The 20,059-nt window shown below is 40.8% G+C and overlaps 1 protein-coding gene across 4 annotated transcripts in view; it reads left to right on the top strand.

Moving 5' to 3' along the window:
• ZDHHC9 (zinc finger DHHC-type palmitoyltransferase 9) overlaps positions 1-18,941 on the top strand; it is a 38,506-nt gene extending 19,565 nt beyond the window's left edge. For all 4 annotated transcript variants that reach the window (XM_040627241.1, XM_040627239.1, XM_040627253.1 and 1 more), the window contains 7 exons: positions 78-236; positions 6,363-6,500; positions 7,429-7,477; positions 8,241-8,343; positions 9,404-9,507; positions 10,114-10,210; positions 15,734-18,941. In XM_040627241.1, the coding sequence (XP_040483175.1) occupies positions 78-236; positions 6,363-6,500; positions 7,429-7,477; positions 8,241-8,343; positions 9,404-9,507; positions 10,114-10,210; positions 15,734-15,850 (767 nt within the window). In that variant the 3' untranslated portion in view covers positions 15,851-18,941. The remainder of the gene's footprint in view (positions 1-77; positions 237-6,362; positions 6,501-7,428; positions 7,478-8,240; positions 8,344-9,403; positions 9,508-10,113; positions 10,211-15,733) is intronic.
• The last annotated feature ends 1,118 nt before the right edge of the window (positions 18,942-20,059 follow it).

Raw genomic sequence — 20,059 nt, 5'->3', positions numbered from 1 at the left:
GCTTTTGGAGAAGTGGTGAGACTTTGGGGCTCAAATAATGGCTGGCAGTGATATTAACTGTCTTTACCGATCTACAGAAGCTACCAATGGTGCAGTGCCCCAGGGCCAGCGACCACCTCCTCGTATCAAGAATTTCCAGATCAACAACCAGATTGTGAAGCTGAAATACTGTTATACATGCAAGATCTTCCGGCCTCCCCGGGCCTCCCATTGCAGCATCTGTGACAACTGTGTGGGTGAGTAAAACCAAAGGGGCTTTGTCTGGGGGAAAGGCTGAGCTGAAGGAGAGGGTCAGGGTTATTTTTCTAGGGAAAAATCAGTAGGGGTGGGAAGATAGATTTACATAGGAAATAAGCTAGATTTAGTTAGGAAACTTTAGATAGGAAACAAGCTTCTGAACAACTGTAGATCAACTGTACTTCTGTAGATCAAATCATAATTTAAATATCCTTTAGTCTAAAATTTATTTAAAAAAAAACCTTTTTGGTAAATGGGGAAGTAAACTTTACCTATTTTCAAATCTGGATTTGTTTCAAGTGGAACCCACCTTTCGTAGGGGGAGGAGAACTCTAGTCCACTGGAGGGCAGCATCGGGGAAGGAAGGGATCTATAAGAAGTAGTGTTCCCAAGAAGAAAGTTGCTAGCATTTATTGAGTTCACCCAAGAAGAAAGTTGCTAGCATTTATTGAGTTCCTACTATATCCCAGGCACTGTGCTAAGTGCTTTCCCTTTCTCTCATTTAAGACTCATAAGAACCCCATGCTTTGGGTATTATCCCCTTTTTGCAGATGAGGAGCTAGGTGAAGCACCTTTGTGCAGGTTCATATAATTAACATGAGATGAAACTGGAGCAGGTCTGATTCCAAAACTGTCATTTCATCTTTCTCTGCCGAGGCTGCAAGGGTGGCGGGTATGCATAATACATGAGTCTGTGCTTCTATCTGCATATATGTGGCTTAGTTGTAATCACTGCCTAGTGTGTGCTGATCCCTGGGAAAACTCAGCAACAGGCAGTAAATATGTCTGTTGATAGGCATATATGTGCCACTACTTTCCTTACCAATAAGCATACTTCTTTTTTTAAAATGTTTTTTATTATGTTAGTCACCATACAGTACATCCCTGGTTTCTTTTTTTTTTTTAATGATTTTTTATTATATTATGTTAGTCACCATACAGTACATCCCTGGTTTCTGATGTAAAGTTCGATGATTCATTAGTTGCGTATAACACCCAGTGCACCATGCAATACGTGCCCTCCTTACTACCCATCACCAGTCTATCCCATTCCCACACCCCCTCCCATCTGAAGCCCTCAGTTTGTTTCTCAGAGTCCTACTTCTTTTTTTTAAAGATTTTATTTTTTTATTTGAGAGAGAGAGAGTATGTGCACATGCCTGCAGGGCAGGGGGATGAGGGGAGGGGCAGAGGGGAGGGAGAGGGGTAAACAGACTCTGCACTGAGCGCAGAGCCCAACACAGGGCTTGGGGCTTGATCCCAGGACCCTGAGATCATGACCTGAGCCAAAACCAAGAGTCAGACACTTAACTGACTGAGCCACCCGGGCGCCCCAAGCATACTTCTAGCACTCTTTGTATATGCCATGGAACATGCCTGAGTGAGTACACTGCTTTCTTCTTATTAGCCAATTCTTTAGGCAAATGTTGGGAAGATAAAGCTTACTTTATATGGTAAAAATCTGTATGTAGATAGGACTTTCATATATTGAAACTTGTTTTAAATTAGCTAGGAAACTTGATATTTCAAGAAGGTCTTATGCGAAGGTTTTCATAAAGAATTCCCTCTCCTTATTAATATTCTTAAATATAAAGAACTCATGCAATTTGATTTTTAAAAAGAAGCACTAACATTCCAGTAGAAATATGGACAGTTCATAAAACAGGAAATGTCATTAACTAGTTAACATGAAAAAGGGTCATCCCTACTAAAAATCAAAAAAATAAAAATTAAAACAGGATCTTTTAAAATCTAGAACATTAGCAAATAAAACCTGATAATGCTTAGACCTACCCTGACAGGAGTGTAAATTGCAACAAACTTTTTGGAAGAGAACCTAGTGAGATTCATAAAAGCTTTAAAACATGTATATCCTTTTTTAAAAAAAGATTTTATTTATTTATTTGACAGAGAGAGAGACAGCCAGTGAGAGAGGGAACACAAGCAGGGGGAGTGGGAGAGGAAGAAGCAGGCTCCCAGCGGAGAAGCCTGATGTGGGGCTCGATCCCAGAATGCCGGGATCACGCCCTGAGCCGAAGGCAGACGCTTAACGACTGAGCCACCCAGGTGCCCCTAAAACATGTATACCCTTTGATGTGAGTGATTCCCTTTCTAGGGATCTATCCTAAGAAAATAATCAGGGATGTGGTAAAAGATTTAGGTATGGAAATATTTACCTCAGGATTATTATATTGATGAAAAATTGGATAAACCTAATTGTCTGCCTGTGGATAAGTGGTCAAATAAATTGTGGGACCTTCATGCAACAGACTTATGGGAAAAGCTCAAATCAGAAAGCTAAATGAAATAAAATAGGATCTAGGCTACATTTATAGTGTGATCTCAGTTACACATTTGAAAAAAATTTAAGTATATGTAAAGATATACACAAGGAAATACACCAGAATGCTTATGCTTGTGATTTATTATCTATAGGTTGTGGAATTATGTGTGATTTTGTTTCCTTCATTTTTCTTTTTTCTTTTTTTCAAGTTTTCTATGATGAGCATGTATTAATTATATTATCAGGAAAAATACGATTTAAAATACAGTAGGGGAACGTGGGTGGCTCAGTCAGTTAAGCGTCCAACTCTTGATTTCAGTTCAGGTCATGATCTCAGGGTCGTGAGGTCAAGCCCTCTGTTGGGCTCCACACTCAGCATGGAGTCTGCTTGAGATTCTCTCTCTTCCTCTCCCTCTGCCCCTCTCTCCGCTCACTCTCTTTCTCTCTAAAGTGAATACATAAAATCTTTAAAAAATACAGTAAAAATATATTTGTATAAATCTACAGTTTCCAGTGTTTGAATATGGCACATTTGCTTAAAGTGAGGCCGTATCTGTAATTCTTGATCCAGATATTACCCTAACCACTTGGACGTGTCTTCTCTACATCTTCTTTTCCTTTGCTGAAAAGATATATTGTAGCCATTTAACCAGGAGATGTACCATTCTTACAGTCTTAATTTTGACCAGTACATAGCTCATTTTTTTTAAATGGTGTATTTTATTCTTTGTGCTTTTTTATTCATTAAAATAATACATGTTCATTGTAGAAAATACGGGAAGTACAGAAAGTATAAATAAAACTTAATCCCAAATTTGCTCTCCATTTTGCTGTATCTCCTTTCACTGCCACTTTTTTGTGAAATTAGATCACACGTGATAGAGTTTTTAATCCTGCCTTTGTTACTTAACATTATATCCTAAGTATTTTACTACATTTTTTTTTAAAGATTTTATTTATTTATTCAACAGAGATAGAGACAGCCAGCGAGAGAGGGAACACAAGCAGGGGGAGTGGGAGAGGAAGAAGCAGGCTCCTAGCGGAGGAGCCTGACGTGGGGCTCGATCCCGTAACGCCGGGATCACGCCCTGAGCCGAAGGCAGACGCTTAACCGCTGTGCCACCCAGGCGCCCCGTATTTTACTACATTTTTAATAAATGTTTTTTGAATATATTATTTTAATGACTGCATAGTCCATCATATGGCTATATTCTAGTTTATTTAGGCATTTTCCTATAATTAAATATTATTTACCATTCCATTTTATTCATTATTATTACACTGCAATCAAGATGATTAAATTTAAGGATGTGGAGAAATTGGAACCTTCATATACTGCTGGTGGGAATATAAAATGGTGCAGCCACTGTGGAAAACAGTTTGGCAGTTCCTCAAAAAGTTAAATGTGGAATTATAATATGACCTAGCAATTCCACTCCTGGGTGTTTATGTGTGTGTGTGTGTGTGTGTGTGTGCGTGCGCGCGTGCGTACGCATGTGTACCTAAAGTAGTCTGCTCAGGCTACTATAACAAAATACCACAGACTGGGGAGCTTAAACAAAAGAAATACATTTTTTTAAACAGTTCTGGAGGTTAGAAGTCCAAGATCAGGGTGTTGGCAGGATTCTGGTGAGGTCTCTGTCTCTGGCTTGCAGGTGGCCACCTTCTTGCTATGTTCATATGGCCTGTTTTCTGTGCTCATGCACTCCTGGTGTCTCATCTTCTTCCTATAAGGATACCAGTCTGACAGGTTTAGGACCCTGCCCTTATGACCTCATTTAACTTTAGTTACCTCCTTAGAAGCCATGTCTCCAAATACAGTCACATTGGGGGTTAGAGCTTCAACATATAAATTGGGGGGGGGGACACAGTTCTGTCCATAACAATATCAAAAAATTGAATAATAGATACTCAAACACTTTTGTACATCAGTAATCCAAGTGTCCATCAACAGATGAATGGATAAACAAATATGGTATATCTGTACAATGGAATGTTACTCAGCCATAAAGAGGAATGAAGTGCTGATATATGCTACAATTGGATGAATCTTGAAAACATTATGCTAAGTGAAAGAAGCCAGGCAGAAAAGGTCAAATATTGTACGATTCCACTTATATGAAATATCTAGAATAGGCATAGAGACAGAAAAATTAGAGGTTGTCAGGGTCTGGGGGAAGGGAAAAATGGAGAGTTACTGTTTAATAGGTACAGAGCTTCTCTTTGGGGGTGTTGAAAATTTTTGGAAATAGTTAAGTGGTGATGGTTGCACAACATTGTGAATGCAATCAATGCCACAAAATTGTACACTTAAAATGAATAAATTGGCAAATTGCATGTTATATATTTTGCCACAATAAAAAATCTAATAAAAAATTACTGAACTTAAATTTCTGTACACATCTCTATTTCCTTATGAGAAATTACTGAAAATGGATTTATTTTGCCAAAGGGATGTGAGCCTTATTATGGCTGTTGATACACACTGCCAAATTGCTTTTCAGAAAGGCTCTCTCAATTTATACTTCCACAAAGAGTGTATTAAGTGTCCATTTTATGCTATTCTCACCAGCTCTGGATATCATTTTTTTATATTCTTATTTTGATAGGCAAAAATTGTCTTATTTTGTACTGGTATTGCACTGAATTATTAGTGAATCTGAAAACATTTAAATATATGTTTATGTGGAATTTGTTAACTGTTTTTGCCCTTTGAGTATTTTCTTGAAGGAGTATTTGTATTTTGTTATTGATTTGTAAGGATTTCTCATATACTAAGGTACAAAGTTTATATATATTTCCATCGTTTTTTTCCTGTTTAATATTCTTTTATAGTATTTTTAACATATATAAAATATTTTTTAAGGTTTATGGAGTCAAATATATTTTTCTTTAACATCTGTGTTTTCTTCCATTACTTTTATGCTTACTTAGAAAATCCTTGTCTATACAGTGGATAATTGTTCATCATTTTTTAAGACTTATTCATTTATTTATTTTAGAGAGAGGTAGAGAGCAGGAGCAGGAGGGGCAGAGGGAGGGAATCTCAAGCAGACTCCATGCTGAGTGCGGAACCTGACTTGAGGCTCGACCTCAGGACCCTGAGATTATGACCTGAGCTAAAAGCAAGAGTTGGCTGCTCAACTGGCTGTGCCACGCAAGCGCCCCTCATCTATTCTCTATAGTTATTTTATGGTTACATTTTGGTTTTACATTTATTTTTTAATTTTTTTAGAGAGGTAGAGAGAAGGGAGGAAGAGGGGCAGAGGGAGAGGGAGAGAGAAAATCTTAAGCAGGCTCCACACCCAGCTCAGAGCCCAATGTGGGACTGGATTTCACAATCCTGAGATCATGACCTGAGTGGAAATCAAGAGTCAGGCACTTAACTGACTGAGCCACCTAGGGTCTCCTGTAGTTTTATCATTTTTTAAAAAAAACTAGAGGTTAAGAAAAACCACACTGCTCATTTTTCAAAATTTCCTTGGCTATTTTCATCTACTTATTCTTCCTAAACTTAGTAAGTCCACCTAAGATTTTTCTTCAGAAAAGCAAAGTCTCTGTTGTCAACTGGCAATGAGGCAGCTCACTTGAGCCCTCAGCGCCTTAGCTTCTTCAACTGTAATGTGAGGAAAAGAATATCTTCTTTTGCTTGACTTCCAGGTCGATTGTGGGGATCAAATGAGATGACTGAAAACATTGAAAAAGTGAAAAATAGAAACCAGTGTTTTTTACAGTTGAAATCGGCAGTGATCCTGGGGGTCTCTAAATTAGGTACTATGTGGATGGCATGTTGTGCTTTGTTTTGGAGGCTTTGGCACTAGACTCTCTTTTTCTCCCACAGAGCGCTTCGACCATCACTGCCCCTGGGTGGGGAACTGTGTTGGAAAGAGGAACTACCGCTACTTCTACCTCTTTATCCTATCTCTCTCCCTCCTCACGATCTATGTCTTCGCCTTCAACATTGTCTATGTGGCTCTCAGTGAGTATGCAGGGCAGTGTCTGTTGGTGAAGGGTGGGAGAAGACTTAAGGAAAGCTGAGGGTAGTGGTCAGGTTTCTTGGTGGGACGTCACCATTGCAAAGACACCCCAGGACCAATTAGAAATGAATACTACTCTCTGCTCTCAAGCAGAACTCCAAACCTCAGCTCACATCAATCCGTATTACTGAGCATGTTGGCCTTATCATTGGTCTTCTGCTGAAGACTGAGGCTCTGATTACTGCTCTGTACCCACAGTAGTGGGCATTTCTGAGGTGATTCCAAAGATTGAGGATGTATTTTGGCTCTGCATCCTTTCTTCTTCTGCCTTGTAAGACCTGCTGTGTGCCAGGTGGTAGAAGGGGTTACACTAGAGAGATGCCTTTCAGTAGCTTATGGTCTACTTTGGGAGACAGAAAATATACACCCACATGTGTGATTGTGTGTGTGCACACAGACAGGTGCACACACACATACACCCCAAATCACCCTAATGGCAGTTGGGGTGTGGCATTAAATGAGGCTTCTTGATCAAGAGATGAGTTCTCAGCTGGGTTTTGAACAAGGGAGGGACATGGATTTGTGAGGAGAGAGGGTTTTTCTTGGATATTGCTGATTTCTTTCATCTATGAATGAATATTCCCCATCCATGCCCATAGTTGGGGGCTTAGGAAAAGGGAGGGGAGCAGGAAGCTTGGCTCCTGCCAGACTCTGTAGTCCAGTGCCAGGTCCCACAGTGAAAATGTAAACTCTTTAATGAGGATACTACCAGCTTGTAGGTGAGAGTCCCTTGTCTGAGTGAGGGCTTAATCTCTTGCCAACTTGTGACAAGGGATAGGGAGGGAAGGAAATGAGTGGGTACTAGGATAAGTGTGCATTTTTTACTAAAGTCATTGATTTTTCTTTCTACTTGTCCTCCCAATTTAACAGAATCCTTGAAAATTGGCTTCCTGGAGACGTTGAAAGAAACTCCTGGAACATATCCTCCCCTGGCAGTATGTCCCTGTGACGCCCTCTTAAACTAGTTTTGAGTAGGCTTTCTCTCTGCATTTCTCCCACCATCTCATTTTTTAGATGTTAGAGAGTGCCAAAATCTAAAATTAAAAAAAAATGTAGTTTTAATGGTAGCAACCAGAATGGAAGATGGCCAGGGCTTAAAGGGAAGTCTTTCCCTCACCCCTTTCTCCACTGCCTCCCTCCCAAGTCCTTCTGATCCCGGGCTCAGCCTTGCCTCCTCTAGTGGACTGTGTTTGTTTCAGTACACCTCTTATGTCACTTGACCAAAGTCCTCCCTTTCTGTTACAGCTCAGGCTTATTTTGTACAATAGTTGCATTTCTGAAAAGGAGGTTCAGATGGGATTTCTGTAAGTCACGTTCTGTTTTTCCCATCAATTTTTCATTTATAAAGTTTATTTTTTGATGGATTTTCCACTGGCAGTGATGGCCAACATTATTTAGCTTTGGCCCTCTTCTAAACGTTCCCTTCAAAGAGCTAATGATGAATAAACAAACACTTAAAAACACCAGAAATGTTAGAGAGATACTCATGGTGAATAAATAGGAGTCTTTTACCTTTCATATATCCAACGAGTTTAGAATTCATCTGTTGTTATATATGGATACTTGTCCATTTGTGATATATGTTCTGAGAGGTAAAGATGATGTGATTGGTGTCTTGAGTATGGGCTGAGGCATTGAGTCCCCTGGTGTAGCTTCTTCAATATTCCTTAGCATCACCTCACTGTTCTAGAAGTGCTCATTTGCTTCTTCACACTCTGGTCCGTCGTGGGACTGACTGGATTTCACACTTTCCTCGTGGCTCTCAACCAGACAACCAATGAAGACGTGAGTCAATTTTCCCTTTTCCTCGTCACATATTCTTCCTCTCTCCAAAGCCTGTTCTCTCATTACCTGCTCAAGAACTGAGTTTCCAGGTCTTGGGAGGTCGAGGCAGACAGAAACCTGGTGTGGGAGATTGTTCAATCCAATGTGTGGAAGCGAAAGCACACTGCTTTGTTTGGAGCTGAGTGCCTGTCAAGAATTGGGAAGAAGAGGTTCAGTGGTTGAGTGGGTACAAGGTCTTCAGCTGTTCGTAGGTCCTTAAAGGCTAGTTAGTGCCTCTGGATTTGGAATGGAGAGGGACAGTTGCACTGAATAAATCCCTGCTTTTTAAAACTTACCAATGAATCCATGTTCATTGTAGAAAATCAGAAAATAGTGATGAGTAAAACATAGCAAATAAGTCCCTGTAACTTTACCTCCTGGATGTCACCATGGTTGTTTTTTTTTTTTTAAGTTTTTATCCAAGTTCACCATTGTTAATGGTATGATTTGTAGTCTTCCAGACTTATTCTCCTGTTTAGATGAATATTTATTTTGTATTTTATTTTTATTTATTTTTACTTTTTTATTTTTTAGATTTTATTTTATTTATTTATTTGTCAGAGAGCGCACACAAGCAGGGGGAGCTGCAGAGGCAGAGGGAGAAGCAGGCTCTCTGCTGAGCAAGGACCACCCCCCCCAATGCGGGACTCGATCCCAGGATCCTGGGATCATGACCTGAGCCGAAGGCAGATGCTTAACCAACTGAGCCACCCAGGCGCCTCTATATTCTGTATTTTTAATTTAAAATAATACATACTGTTCAGCTTCTGATTTTTCACTCGATTGTGAACATTTTTCTGTGGCTATGCGGGTATTTCTTTTTTCCCTGTTGTGGTAAAATATACATAATATAAAATGTACTGTCTTAGCCATGTTTAAATGTAGAATTCAGTGGCAGGAAGTACATTCATGTTGTTGTGCTACTGTCACCACCATCCATCTGCAGAGCTTTTCATCTTTCCATGCTGCAGGTATTTCTGCAACATAATTTCTACTATAAGCCTTGGCTTTTATCTTGCAGATCAAAGGCTCATGGACAGGGAAGAATCGTGTCCAGAATCCCTATAGCCATGGCAACATTGTAAAGAACTGCTGTGAAGTGCTGTGTGGCCCGTTGCCCCCCAGGTACTCAGAGGACTAGAAGATTCTGGGATTCTTCAAACTGATCCTATTACCTGGCCTGATGCATTCTTTTTTTTATTGTTAGAGAGAGAGAGAGTGCCAACAAGAGTGGCGTGGGAGAGGGGCAGAGGGAGAGGTAGAGAGAGAGAATCCTGAAGCAGATTCCCCGCTGAGTGGGGAGCCTGACATGGGGCTTGATCCCAGGACCCTGAGATCATGACCTAAGCTGAAATCAAGAGTCAGACGATGCTTAACCAACTGAGCCACCCAGGCACCTATTGCATTCTTCTGTATGTGGCTTTTTGGAGTCAAATGGGTTTTCCTGGGGATTATCCCTTGGTGCCATATCTACATGGACCACAGATCACAGGCTAGTTGTTTTGAAGGGAGGACCTTTCATTCTTATTTCATTTGTTTGTTCCCTGCTTAATGTGGTATTCCTTGGTCTGTGGAAGAAGAAACTGAATGGAAGTTAGAGGCATGTGCTAGGAAACACTAGGCTGCTAAAGGGCAGGTTTATGTTTTCTCGTACACACAGTGAGGTTTTAGGGGGTGGGTGGGTGCAGGGGTGAATACAAAGTGCTTTATTAACAGTCTTCCCTTCTTCAGTGTGCTGGACCGAAGGGGTATTTTGCCACTAGAGGAAAGTGGAAGTCGACCTCCCAGTACTCAAGAGACCAGTAGCAGCCTTTTGCCACAGAGCCCAGTAAGTATACCTGACGTAATGGCTGAGTCAGTGATAGAAGTTGTAGGCTAAATTTACACCATTGAGATATAATTAGGCAATTTCATGTCCAGTTTCTGCTCTGACATTGTCTTTGGATCTTTGTGCCCTTGAGGTAGATTAAGAGCTAGTCATTCTTTGACATTCTGTGCCAGTCAGTGTGCTAGGTGCTAGGGATATATATGCTGGTAAACAAGGTGACCAATGTCCCTGCTTTCAAGAAGCTCATTGTCTAGTGGGGATGAGTGACAAGAAAACAGGCCATTGCTCAATGTTGTGAAAGTGCCTTGAGAAGGGAAGCATAAAATGCTATCAGAGCAAAGATAGGGGTCAGGGCAGTGGGCTAGAGTTAATGGAGTGGTTACCGTGGTGGAAGGGGGCTTCCTCCTTGGCACATGCAGATGTTGTGGAAAATCTCCCAGCTGTTTTGCTCAAGGATATACTTTATAAAGTATGTTCCTAAAAAGTTACTATTTGACATTTCTTTTTTTTAAAGATTTTATTTATTTATTTATTTATTTATTTATTTATTTATTTATTAGAGAGAGAGCGCACAAGCAGGGGGGAGGAGGAGAGGGAGAAGCAGACTCCCCACCGAGCAGGGAGCCTGACATGGGGCTTGATCCCAGGACCCTGAGATCATGACCTGAGCTGAAAGCAGATGCTTATCCGACTGAGCCACCCAGGCACCCCTTGCCATTTTTTTTATAATAGCTTTATTGAGCTGTAATTCACATATTGTAAAATCCCTATTTAAAATGTACGGGTCACTGGTTTGTAGTATGTTCACAGAGTTGTGCAATCATCACAACAATCAAGTTTAAAACATTTTTATGATCCCTCACCCCTGCACCCATCAGCAGTTACTCTTTCCTCCAAGTTCCAAGTTTCCCCCTAGGTCCCCCAATCCCATCCCTAGGCAACTATTTTTTAAATGATTTTTTATTATATTATGTTAGTCACCATACAGTACATCCCCGGTTTCCGATGTAAGGCTCGATGACTCATTAGTTGTGTATAACACCCAGTGCACCATGCAATACGTGCCCTCCTTACTACCCATCACCGGTCTATCCCATTCCCCCACCCTCCTCCCCTCTGAAGTCCTCAGTTTGTTTCTCATAGTCCATAGTCTCTCATGTTTCATTCCCCCTTCTGATTACCCCCCCTTTCTTTATCCCTTTCTTCCCCTACCGATCATCCTAGTTCTTATGTTCCATAGATGAGAGAAATCATATGATAGTTGTCTTTCTCTGCTTGACTTATTTCACTTAGCATTATCTCCTCCAGTGCCGTCCATGTTGTAGCAAATGTTGAGAACTCGTTCTTTCTGATAGCTGAGTAATATTCCATTGTATATATGGACCACAACTTCTTAATCCAGTCATCTGTTGAAGGGCATCTCGGCTCCTTCCACGATTTAGCTATTGTGGACATTGCTGCTATGAACATTGGGGTGCATATGGCCCTTCTCTTCACTACGTCTGTATCTTTGGGGTAAACACCCAGTAGTGCAATGGCTGGATCATAGGGTAGCTCAATTTTTAACTTTTTAAGGGACCTCCACACTGTTTTCCAGAGTGGCTGTACCAACTTGCATTCCCACCAACAATGTAGGAGGGATCCCCTTTCTCCACATCCTCTCCAACAATTGTTGTTTCTTGCCTTGTCTATTTTTGCCATTCTAACTGGCGTAAGGTGGTATCTCAGTGTGGTTTTGATTTGAATTTCCTTGATGGCTAATGATTTTGAACATTTTTTCATGTGTCTGTTAGCCATTTGTATGTCTTCATTGGAAAAGTGTCTGTTCATATCTTCTGCCCATTTTTTGATTTGTTTATTTGTTTCTCGTGTATTGAGTTTGAGAAGTTCTTTGTAGATCTTGGATACCAGTCCTTTATCTGTAGTGTCATTTGCAAATATATTCTCCCATTCCGTGGGCTGCCTCTTAGTTTTTCTGACTGTTTCCTTGGCTGTGCAGAAACTTTTAATCTTGATGAAGTCCCATAAATTCATTTTATCTTTTGTTTCTCTTGCCTTTGGGGATGTGTCATGAAAAAGGTTGCTTTGGCCGATGTCGTAGAGGTTGTTGCCTATGTTCTCCTCTAGAATTTTGATGGATTCCTGTCTCACATCGAGGTCTTTCATCCATTTGGAGTTTATTTTTGTGTATGGTGTGAGATAGTGGTCAAGTTTCATTCTCTTGCATGTAGCTGTCCAATTTTCCCAGCACCATTTATTGAAGAGACTTTTTCCCACCGGATGTTTTTTCCTGCTTTATCAAATATTAGTTGCCCAAAGAGCCGAGGGTCCATTTCTGGGCTCTCTATTCTGTTCCATTGGTCTATGTGTCTGTTTTTGTGCCAGTACCATGCTGTCTTTGTGATCACAGCTTTGTAGTACAGCTCGAAATCCGGCATTGTGATGCCCCCAGCTTTGTTTTTCCTTTTCAATAGTTCCTTGGAGATTCGGGGCCTTTTCTGTTTCCATACAAATTTAAGGACTGTTTGTTCCAGTTCTTTGAAAAATGTCCTTGGTATTTTGATCGGGATAGCATTGAAAGTGTAGATTGCTCTGGGTAGCATGGACATTTTAACTATGTTAATTCTTCCGATCCATGAGCATGGAATATCTTTCCATCTTTTTATGTCTTCCTCAATGTCTTTTAAGAGTGATTTATAGTTTCTAGAATATAGGTCCTTTACGTCTCTGGTTAAGTTAATTCCAAGGTAACGTATGGTTTTTGGTGCTATTGTAAATGCCCATCCCTAGGCAACTATTAATCTACTTTCTTTTGCTATAGATTTTCCTCTTCTGTACATACCATATAAATGGAATCATATCATGTGTGGTCATTTATGACTGGCTTCTTTCATTTGACATGATATTTTCAAGGTTCATCCATGTTGTCTCATGTAGCAGTACTTCATTCCTTTATATGGCTGAATAATATTCCCTTATATGGATAACACCACATTTTATGTATACATTCCTCAATGGATAGCCATTTGGGTTCTTTGCATCTTTTGGTTATTATGAATAATGCAGCGATGAACTTACTGTGCAAGTTTTTGCGTACACATATATGTATTCATTTGTCTTGGCTGTATACCCAGGAGTGAAATCACTGGGTCATATAATAACTCTATGTTTAACCTTTTGAGTATCTGGTGGACCATTTTCCAAAGTGGCTGCACCCATTTACATCCCCCACCAGGAGTGTATGAGGGTGTCAGTTTCTCCATATTCTTGGCAACACTTGTCATTATTATTTGACAGTCTGGTTCTAGCCATCCTAGTGGGCGTGAAGTGGTATCTCATTATGGTTACGATTTGCATTTCCCTAATGATGTTGAGCATCTTGTCATGAGCTTATTGGCCATTTGTATATCTTCTTTGGAGAAGTGTCTCCTCAGATCCTTTATCCATTTTTAAACTGGGCATTTTTTTTATTGTTGAGTACTAAGAGTTCTTTATATATTCTCTATGTTAGTCCCTTATCAGAGATATGATTTACAAATATTTTCTCTCATTCTGTGGGTTGTCTTTTCACTTTCTTGATGGTGTCCTTTAATTACAAAAGTTTAAATTTTGATGTAGTCCACTGTATATACTTTTTAATTTTGTTTCTTGGGCTTTTGTTGTCAGATCTAAGAAACCATTGTTTAATCCAAGGTCATGAAGACTTATGCCTCTGTTTTTTTCTAAGAGTTTTATAGTTTTAGCTCTTACGTTCAGATCTTTGATCCATTTTGAGCTAATTTGTATATATGGTGTGAGGTAGGGGGTTTAAATTCTTTCTTTTGCATGTGGATATCCAGTTGTCTCTGTACCCTTTGTTGAAAAGACTATTTTTCCTCCATTGAATTGTCTTGGCACCCTTGTCAAAAATCAATTGACTGTAAATGCAAGATTTGTTTCTGACTCTCAATCCTATTTCATTGATCAATAGATCTGTTCTTGTGCCAGTATCACACCATCTTGGTTATTATAGTCTTGTAGTAAGTTTTGAAATTAGGAAGTTTGAGTCGTACAAATTTATTCTTTATTTATTCAGTTGTTTTGGGTGTTCTGGGTCCCTTGAATTTCCATATGCGTCTTAGGATCAGCTTGTCAGTTTGCAAAGAAGCCAACTGGAATTTTGATGGGGATTGCATTGAATCTAAAGATCAATTTTTGGAGTATTGTCTTAACAAGATTAAATCTTCCGAACCATTAACATGGGCTGTCTTCACTTGTTTAGGTCTTCTTTAATTTCTTTCAACATGTTGTATTCTTCAGAGTATAAGTTTTTTAAAATTTTATTTATTTATTTAGAGCATGCACATGTGAGTGGGGGGAGGGGCAGAGGACAGGGAGAGAGAATCTGAAGCAGACTCTATGCTGAGACAGAGCTGGATGCAGGGCTTCATCTCACAACCCTGAGATCATGACCTGAGCTGAAATTGGGAGTCAGATGCTTAACCAGCTGAACACCCAGGTGCCCCTAGTATAAGATTTTTTTTTAAGTTTTATTTATTTAAGTAATCTCTATACCCATCGTGGGGCTCAGACTCATGACTGCAGATCAGGAGTCACATGCTTCTCCAACTGAGCCATCCAGGTGCCCCCAGAGTGTAAGTTTTATACTTCTTTTGTTACATTTATTCATAAGTATTTTATTCTTTTTGATGTTATTGCAAATGAAATTATTATTATTATTATTATTATTATTATTATTATTATTATTTTCNNNATTACATTTTGGATTGTACATTGGGAGTATATAGAAATTCAATTGATTTTTGTATATTGATCTTGTATCTTGAAACCTTGCTGAACTTGTTTATTCTAATAGATTTTTAGTAGAGTTGCTTTCTTTTCAAATAGAATCCTACTTTTAAAAAGTGAATGATTTCTGCAAAGTAGATAATTGTTCTCTACTTTGCCTTTCCTAAATTTTGAAGTGTAGCAAACTCTTGTTTATATATTATCATCATTTTGAATGTCATTTTTCTGATGAATCTGATCTTAAGTCATAACAGTCTAGGTTAGTGATGCTAAGTTGAACGTAGGGAAGGGTAGTATTTTAGAATCATTCAGGGGGCATTTTCCAACCACATATACCATCTGAAGATTTTGCCACCCCTCCCTGTTTGGTTTAGAATCACTGTTCTAGTGAGCTGTGTGTTAGGGGAACAAAAGATTGAGAACCACTGGGTCAGGCCTTGTTAGACAAGTATGTTATAGCATTCTGTGTAATTATTTGTGGTCCCTTTTATTATTATCGTGAATAATAATGGAAACATCTATCCACAACAGCAAAGATTAGAACTCAAACTTCAGTTTCATTCTGTTAAGAAAACTATGGTTCAGTCTTGGTTCTGAGTTTGATGTTGGTGGCTGCATGACTGTAGCATCAGTGTGGTTGATGGGTTCATAGGAAGAGTTCAGTGTCTGTGTATTATCTCCATTTGGGTTTTAAGGGAGAGCTTTGTATTGAATTTGATATGTTTCCCTTCTCAGGCCCCAACAGAACATCTGAGCCCAAATGAGATGCCGGAGGACACCAGCACTCCTGAGGAGATGCCACCCCCAGAGCCCCCAGAGCCCCCACAGGAGGTGACTGGAGCTGAGAAGTAGCCTATCTACGGAAGAGACTTTTGTTTGTGTTTAATTAGGGCTGTGAGAGATTTAAGGGGAGAAGATAAACCTGAGACAGAGAGCAAGTGAGCTGTCCCTTTTACTGCTTTCCTTGGTCTTTATTCACCCAATTGCACACTGGCATTTTCTTGCTGCAAGCTTTTTTTTAAATTTCTGGACTCAAGGCAGTCACAGAAGATGTCAGTCACCTCTGGTAACTGGACAAATGGGTCTCTTGGGCCCCAGCACTGGCTTTCCATGGCCTCAGCCACGGAGTCTCCTTGGACTCCCTTCTCTTTCCTCCAGATCCCAGCTCCCCTGCTTGGGGTCATTGGTCCAATTCTGGGGTTAAAGATTTTTGAGACTGGCTCAAATCCTCTCAAGCTACTGCATGTCATGAGTCCAGAGGCAGTCACAGAGAACCCTGGCCAGGGAATCCTAACTGGATTCTTGGGGCCTTCAGAATTGAAGAGGCTAGAAGATGCTTGGAGGATTCTCTTGGCTACAAAGTGCCAACATTGCCAGCAAATCCTTTCAGGAGCGGGGCAGGTAACTTCCACTTGTATTTATTCTTGGAGCTTCTCCTTTGTCCCCTGCCCACTCTCTAACTAAGCCCCACTCTTTTCCAGTTAGATATATGTAAGTAGTTACTGTAGCGATAACAATTCACATTTCTTGTAGACTGTCTGGAAACTTTTTAATACCTGTGCCATTCTTAGTAAGAATTTATGAGATGCCAATGGCATGGCCCCTTGCACTCTTTGTCTCATCTCTCCTCCTTTCTCGTTAGCCCCTTTTGTTTTCCTTTTGACTCCTGCTCCCACTAGGAGCGGGAATGGCAGTAATAAAAGTCTGCACTTCAGTGGTTCCTTTTCCTCAGAGGAAGCCTGAGTGCTCACTTAAACACTACCCCCTCAGACTCCCTGTGTGAGGCCTGTAGAGGCCCTGAATGCACAAATGGGGAAACCAAGGCACAGAGAGGCTCTCCTCTCCTCTCCTCTCCCCCTCTGTCCCCTCAAAAAAGAAAAAAGAAAAAAAAAAGAATAATCAGTACTTCCATTAGGCCTCGGCTGAGTGAGGAGGGAAAGCCCAGCACTGCTGCCCTCCCGGGTAAACCTACTCCAAGGCCTTGGCCCACCTCGGGCTTGGTAACCACACGGGGGCTTCCTCCAAGCCCCGCTCTTCCAGCACTTCCACCGGCAGAGTCCCAGAGCCGCTTCACCCTGGGGGTGGGCTGTGGCCCTCAGTCAGCTCTGCTCAGGACCTGCTCTATTTCAGGGAAGAAGATTTATGTATTATATGTGGCTATATTTCCTAAAGCACCTGTGTTTTTCTCTTTCTAAGCCAGGGTCCTGTCTGGATGACTTACGGGGAGGGGGGGAAGTGTAAACCAGAACTTTTAATCTATTTGAAGGTGATTAAACTGTGTCTAATGCAAACTGCCTGCCTCCTCCTTCCCCCTTCCATTTCAAGAACCACCATGAGGTTGTGAATGTCTTTGTGTGGGGGATGGGGGTGGGGGTTGAAGGGGTTGCTTGTTACTACCCATACTTCCATTTTCTAGGGGGCCCTTGAGTTGGAGAGATAAAGCTCCCAAACTCTTCACTGATCTATACCACATTCTGGGCTGAAGTTTACCTTATTCTGGGCTATTAGAAAAGGGCTTTCAAGGCAATATACAGTGTTAGCAAGATTGGGAGGGTCGGAGAGGGTTATATTTACTTAAGAGAACATGTTCTTTATTAGGATATTGTTTTTATGCAGAGGGATGCTGTTAATTGCAAATGAGTCTTGGTTATTAAAGCAGGCTCATCAGGGCCTCCTCTTGGAAATATTTTGTTAGTGATCTTTTACAAGCAATGGTATATATTTCTTTTTAAATGATCTAAAGTCAAGATTCCTGACCAATGCCTGTCTCACCCTTCCCAGTTAATTAAAATTAATGAAATTTGGGTGCTTCCAGATTTTCCTGTATGTCTTCCTATTTTCTTTGTAGCAGGGTTTGAATGTAGCAATCCTTAGGGGGAGTGGGGAGACTGGCTCTGACTGACTCAGATTCCTCTCCTATCTGCCTCTACTTTCCCATTCTTTTTCTGGATCTCTCAGGTTTGTCCTTCTAGTTAGATTTTAGTTCAAAATAAGGCCAAGCCTTGAGAGTTTGGAAGTTACTAGGTTTTTCCAGTTAACCTGACACTCAGATGCACCCCTTTTTAGTCAGTTCTCAGCCTACCCTGTCTCAGCCCATCTTTTCTCTTGGGTTAGGACAGATTTCTCTCCTCACTTAACTTAACCTCAGCCACTCTTCTGCTGACCCTGAGGTCTGTCAGAGAAGCTTTCTCTTTCTGAGGTGAAGGGTAAACCTGGAAATCCCTTATCTCTAGCATGAAATGAGTTTTTTTTTTTTTTAAATTTCTGCTTGTTTTCATACTCCCTTCCCTCTTTCTTTTTCTTTATAAATCATCTCTATTTAAGGCCTTGGCCTGAAGATCTGTCCCGTTCATACCATGCACCGGCTGGGACTATCCCTAGTCTGAGTTACAGATCAGAGAGCAGATTGAAGAATTGGTCTTTCCCGGGGGAATAGGCCTTAAATTGTTCACTCTTTTCAATGCCTGACATTCTTTCCACCTCTCCCCTTCCTCTCCATCCCTTAAGTTTCCTATGCACCCCACTTCCCCAGGCCAGGGTGGCTGGCACGGATCCAAAACCCCTGAGGGGTGGTGGGATTTGGCTATTTGAGATTACATCTTCATGTCCATTTGGCTGCAGGGACCCTCTTTGCCCTAGTGGAGAGCATCATCTCACCCTTTGCTTTTTTTCCCAGTGGTAGATGTGGGTTCTAATTCTATAGCAGCTAAATTCCATTCTTCCTGCCCTGCCCTTCCTGCCTTTACCCCTAAGGCCCCTTTTCCTACTGACTGAATCTCTTTACCTTGTTGGGGAAAAAAAGTATTTTGTTTTTAAGTCTATTTTCTAACTTAAATGCAATTTAATATGTAAATCTCTGCACTTTTGTGTGAGCCTACAAATGTGTATGTGTGGTAGGTTTTCACTCTCTGGTATTTCTTAATAAAGAAATCTTTCTTTTTGAGGTGAAGCCAATTAATGAAGGAGACTTGAATGATTTTAGAAATACAGGGATGTCTGTTTCTTTGTGCTTCTGCCTCACTTCTTTACTTGTGCCTAGTGTGAGGGACCAGCCCCTCCCCCACCTTTTGACCCCCTTCCTTTGAGAGAGCCCTCAACCTAGTGGGGCAGGGAGAGGGACCTGTCCTGTGTCTGGTACTCCTTCTGGGACTGCTTAGATCGGCTCAAGTGGTAACCTAGCAACCTAGCCCCCTCTCTCTCCCTATGGCCTAGCCCTGTTCGTGCTTTTCTTCCAGCTCTGTTCATTTTATACTCCTGAGGATGGGGCCAGGCTAGGGAAAATCACCAAAGGATCACGGTAAATGGTTCTAAAAAACTGGTAATTTGCCCTTGTGCTTGGTGCTAATAAAGAAGAGCAGTGCTTTTAATAATTCCAAAAGCATCTGTGTCAGTTTTAAGAATACATTCTAGGGGCGCCTGGGTGGCTTAGTCAATTGAGCATCCAACTCTTGGTTTTGGCTCAGGTCATGATCTCAGGGTCATGGGATTGAGCCCCGAGTTGGGCTGTGAGCTTGCAAGAGGTCTGCTTGAGATTCTCTTTCTCCCTCTATCCCCCCTCCAAAGCGCGCTCTCTCTCTCAAATAAATAAATAAATCTTTAAAAAAAAGAATACATTTTAGGAATCACTTGGTATTCTTAGGCAATAGGTTTTAGAAATAGTATCAAAGGCTAAAACTGTGAATATCATGAGTTTTAAAGGATGCTAGCCCAACTCACAAAAAAGGGAGTCATTGTGAATTTCGTGTTTTGGATAAATATGAAGTGGGAATGGGAACTAGAAATCTGTATCTGTAAATTTTCAAATATCCTACAGGACATCAATGTAAGTGGGAAAACCTAGTATAATTAGTTTGGCCTAATTATTTTACAAATCAACACAAAATATGTTTTTACAATTTTATTTATTTTTTAAAAGATTTATTTATTTCAGAGAGCGAGAGCGAGAGCAAGCAGGGGGAGGGACAGCGGGAGAGGGAGAGAATCTCAAGCAGACTCCCCGCAGAGTGGGGGGCTCAGTCTCACTATCCTAAGATCATGACCTGAGCCGAAATCAAGGGTTCG

The sequence above is a fragment of the Ursus maritimus genome, assembly GCF_017311325.1.
Source record: "Ursus maritimus isolate PB19 chromosome X unlocalized genomic scaffold, ASM1731132v1 scaffold_X1, whole genome shotgun sequence".
Classification (NCBI taxonomy): Eukaryota; Metazoa; Chordata; class Mammalia; order Carnivora; family Ursidae; genus Ursus; species Ursus maritimus.
This window is presented reverse-complemented; position numbering and strand designations above follow the sequence as displayed.